The following is a 4,839-nucleotide window of genomic DNA, read 5'->3' as shown; positions in this document are numbered from 1 at the left end:
CTGCCTCTGAAGAAACTATGACTGCATGAGTCTTTTGGGGGGCATCTAGACACAAATCATAACAATAACAATTTTAAATAGAGATTTTAAAAAATTATTTTTAAAACATGACAATTTTAAGAGCATAGGCTTTTGAAAGGTTTTAAAAACTGGCCTGAGATGTAGCTCAGTGGTGCAAGGACCTGCCTTGCAAGCAGAAGGTCCTGAGTTCAATTCCTAGCACCAAAAACAAAAAAGAAAGGATTTAAAAATAATTTGTGTTATGTATCATTTTTTCATTCAGCGGTATCAAAACTACCTCTGGTAACAACAGTCCATAAATCCCTAGCGCATTCTAATCATTTTTCTGGTTGTTTTATTTTCTCTTCTTTTTAATTTGAGGAGCAGAAAATATCCTTTTTGAAATCATTTTAAGAAAAGTTTTAATGTATAGCTTGGGGATGTTTGGGAGAAATCAAGGAGCTCTGCTGCCTAGCGATGATAATAGAAGTCAGTCCCGGGCCTCTCAAGAGTTCTTGTGGGCTGCCCAGGACAATGAGCTAAACGATGAAGTCCTCAAATCCTGAGAAAGGGAGCATCTGACGGCTGCCCGGATTCACCCAGCACCTGCGCCTTCAGCTAATGTGTCCTTGTGTGTGCTGGCATGGGCTGTGCTTCACGTAACCGCATCAGCAGGCACTAAACAGCTCGTGTTCATTGAACTTATCAAATGCTTAGTAATTAATAGAGACCAGGGGTAAATACTACAATCAGCCACACAATGCAGACATGCTTCCCCAGCACCTACAAAGAGGAGAGTCTTATGACCTATTAGGTAAGGGTAGATCAGGGAATCTCTTCATGACCAGTTCCAAGGCAGAAAGGTAGAGGAAGGCTGGAGTTCCTATACCCCGCCTAGAGGAAGAGAAAGTCTAGTTTCTATGGATTGCTCTGGACAGGGACCGGGGGTAAGAGCCAAAAAAAAATATGTACCATAATATCATACCTACCCTTCTCCTGGGAATATTTTTACTGATGTAGTAATTTTTTTTTTTTTTTTAATTTGTTGAGACAGTGTCTTGCTATGCAGTTCAGACTGGCCTTCAGCACACTTTGTAGCCCAGGCTGGCCTTGAACTAGCGACAATCCTCCTACCTCAGCCTCCTGAGTGCTGGGATTATAAGTGTGTGCCACCATGCTCGGCCCAGTAATTTTTTATTCCTATCCTCACATGTGTCCTTAGAAATCTCAAACCATGTATATGTGCACCTAAGTCAATATTAATACTTTTCTTCACTAGTTTGGTTTACACAGGTCACCAGGTGTGGTGGCCCAGGCCTGTAATCCTAGCACTCGGGAGGCCCAGGCAGGAGGATTGCCAGGAGTTCTTGGCTACATAGTGACCTCAAGGACAGCCTGAACTACACAGAGAGATCCTGGCTCAAAACTATGTGTATATGTTACACAGGTACCCAGCCATTGTGCTAAGATCCTGACCATGAAGCCTAGCAACAGTGCTTCAAGTGTGATGCACGTGTACCACCTCCCAGGGTGAATGTAATCATGATGTGCTGTACTGATAAACATGAACTAATAAAAATAAGAATTAAAAGATTGACAAATATTATTAAAATATAAAGAAGGCTGGGGATATAACTCAGTGGCACAAGCGCCTGCCTAGCAAGTGCAAGGTCCTGAGTTTGATTCTCAGTACCAAAAAATAAAAAATAAATAAATAAGTAAAATATAAAGATACTAATCAATTTTGTACGGTTGATTTCATAGTTTGTTAACTGTAAATTCATTATTTATTATTAAAACAACTAAACTATATGCATAGATTTCTTGTTGGGCTTGATGGTAGTGCTGTCCTAAATTCAGTCGTACTTGAGCTGTACCACAATTTTTACACAATATTTACTTTTAAATTAGATTTCAACTTTAGTATAAACCACAAACATTTGCATGACCTAAATATAATCATTCAGATAGAAAACAGTTGCATTCAAGTAATTGCTCAATGTCTTTGAGTCTCTAAGCTCTCTACATTTGGACAAGGTTTCCTTTTTTTTTTCCTGATACTCATATCTATTTCAGATTATTGACGTAGCAGTAGTGATTTTTCTAGTTAATTTTTCACTAAAGAATGTTATCCTGGTGTTGACAGTGCAGGAAAATGCTGCCTGCCTGATAGGGAGAGTCAGCTCTTTGTGCTCTTAGCAGGTAGCTGAGTAACAGATATTCTAATCTGGGCATGGTGGTGCACGCCTGTAATCCCAGCACTTGGGAGGCTGAGGCAGGAGGATCGTTGCCAGTTTGAGACCAGCCTGGGCTACAAAGTGAGCTCAAGGCCAGCCTGAGCTGCATAGCGAGACCCTGTCTCAAAAAGACCAAAAAAAAACCAAAACAACAACAACAACAACAAAAACAGATATTGTAAGTGTTTGCTGTCTGAGCCAGTTATCTCTAGTTATCTTGGTCTGAGCACTTTTTTTGTTCCAGTTCCCACCTGAACATCACACTCTTAATCACATCATCCAGTCAGAAATCTGTGGTTTAACTGGCCACGGTGGTACATGCTTATTATGGTTGGTGTCTAGATGTGCCCCCATCCTCATGCACTTTTAGATGGGGATTTTTTGGAGGTAGCTGAATCTAGATTGTGTGACTGACTTGTAGTACAGTGCTGGGATTAAAGGTGTGAATGCTACACAGGGTCTAGGGCAGGTACCCTACATACAATATAAGGGACAGGAAGAGGCTCATTCTCTCTCTCCCGTGATGCTTTTGCTGTCTTTTGCCATCATGAGCTGTTGCCCTCTGTCACGTGCCACCCTGCCTTGGAGCCAGCCAAGTATGGACTGGAAGCTTCACAAACTGTGAGCTAAAGAAACCTTTCCCCCTTTAACTTCAATGTTGGGTATTTTTGTCTCAGCAGCGAGAGAAGTGACTGAGACAATGCCTGTACTCCCAGCTACTTGGGAAGGTATAGCAAGAGGATTGTGAGGGGGTTTTTTTGTTTGTTTGTTTTGTTTTTTTTTGCTTTTTGAGACAGGGTTTCACTATGCCGTTCAGGCTGTCTTTGAATTCACTTTGTAGCCCAGCCTGGCCTCAAACTCACAGTGATCCTCTTGCCTCAGCCTCCCTCCAGAGTGCTAGGGTTACAGGCATGTGCCACCACACCCAGCAAGATTGTGAGTTTAAGGCTAGCCTGGATTACATCAATGCCCTGTCTCAAAAAATAGAATAAATTTGTGGCTTCAAAGATGGTAGAAGGTTGTAGGGTGGGGGAAAGAATATGTTGCCTGATAATTATCAGATTTCACAAGCAATCTTCTCATTGGAATCATTTAATAAACTTTTTAATTCTTTTCTAAAAAACATTTTTTTTTTCTGAAAAACATTTAAAAAATCTTAAAGACACTGAATGTCAGCTTTCTGCCGCTGTGACCAAATACCTGAGAAAAACAGCTCCAAGAGTTTGCGAAGGTGCAGTCTGTAGCTGGCCCAGTTAGGCTGCGCCTCCCAGTCCCCCTGAGCTCGTGGTGTCTCGGGGTTGACCCTCTTGATGGAGTCAGGGCCTCCGGGTCCGATAAGGTCCTCAAATCCCAACTGGCCGCTGTGCCTTCAACACAGCGAGGCATTTTGAATCCCAGCCGTAACACACAGAAAAGCAGGTAGTATAAGTCTTCGAATGTGTATTACGTTTTTTCCTTATTTTGTAGGTTACATATCAATTGACGCCATGGAGAAGTTCCTCGGGGAGTTGCATGACTTCGTTCCCGGAAGCTCAGGCTACCGGGCGTATCACGTTCAGGATGAAATCAGTATGTCCGCTATAAAAAGCAGATTGAAAAGGAAATGTTAGGTTAAACTGGGCATTTATTTCTGTAAAATGTTACCAGAGAGATGCATACACTGCATGGGGTAGAGAAGTGGAGGGATCTCTCTCTCTCAGCGCGTGCCTGTGGAACACTCAGAATCGTTTTGTCTCTGGGTTTTGACATTCGTCCTGGCCCTTTCCCCACCGTGTAACACGGTGACAAATTCTGAGCGGACAGATTGTCACTGAGACATAGTCTGTGAGCGCCCCCTCTCCCGTTAACATTCTGTTTTTTCTAGGTTCAATGCTATGAATGCAAGGTTTTACGATTCTGATCGTTTTATTTTGATTTCAAAAGTTAGAATGCTATAGTTGAGTTCTGCATTTCTGTGCCTGACTCGATATGTGTGGAGTAAAACATCTTGATAATTCATTCTTCGCGTGTGGCTGGTTTCTGACGCTGAGAGCCTCGGAAGTGACTCGGTGCAGACAGCTCTTCGTTAGTCCTCTGAGATGGACCCGAAAGGCGCCTTAGACCACTGCGCCGAACAGGGCAGGGCTTAGCGAACACGGAGGTGAACAAATCTACTGTGTCCACGAGGAGATAAACACGCTGTCACCCGTCAGGTGTGCCGTGTCTCTGGCGATGAGGTCTCCCTGTGGTGCCCAGGCTGGCCCTCGTCTCCCAAGTATCGGGAACGATGGGCACACGCCACTGCGCCCAGCTTTCTGATGTCCTGGCGTCTCGATGTGGTGATTTCACGTCGTCACTCACGTGGTCATGCTTTGTAGAGTCTCGTGGGCTTATTACATTTGGGAGACGCACACAACCTGGTTTGCAAAGCCATCCTCTTGTTAGAATTGCTGTTCCTTCTGGAAGCACGCAGTGGCTGTGGACTACAGGAAAGGCGCACTTTCATCAGTGCTGGGTGACGTGGACATCTCGGGACGCTCGCCCTGACATTTCTTGCGTGACTCAAATTTAATAATACAGAATTGTGGGCCCGGGGCATACTCCGCCTTCTCCCTCTGGCCAG

At 43.8% G+C, this 4,839-nt stretch overlaps 1 protein-coding gene across 2 annotated transcripts in view; it reads left to right on the top strand.

Annotated features, from left to right (window-relative positions):
* Positions 1 to 4,839, top strand: part of LOC102025550 (chromosome unknown open reading frame, human C15orf43) — an 18,892-nt gene extending 14,053 nt beyond the window's left edge. Inside the window, exon 7 of one of the 2 annotated variants that reach the window (XM_005376747.2) lies at positions 3,705 to 4,839. In XM_005376747.2, coding sequence (XP_005376804.1) covers positions 3,705 to 3,847 — 143 coding nt within the window. In that variant the 3' untranslated portion in view covers positions 3,848 to 4,839. Of the gene's footprint in view, positions 1 to 1,447; positions 1,517 to 3,704 lie in introns of those variants that run through there. The other variant, XM_013510475.1, reaches the window with a different exon arrangement.

This window comes from Chinchilla lanigera, unplaced genomic scaffold (assembly GCF_000276665.1).
Source record: "Chinchilla lanigera isolate Chin_1 unplaced genomic scaffold, ChiLan1.0 scaffold00008, whole genome shotgun sequence".
NCBI lineage: Eukaryota > Metazoa > Chordata > Mammalia > Rodentia > Chinchillidae > Chinchilla > Chinchilla lanigera.
The sequence above is the reverse complement of the archived record's forward strand: the minus strand, read 5'-3'. Positions and strand labels throughout refer to the sequence as shown.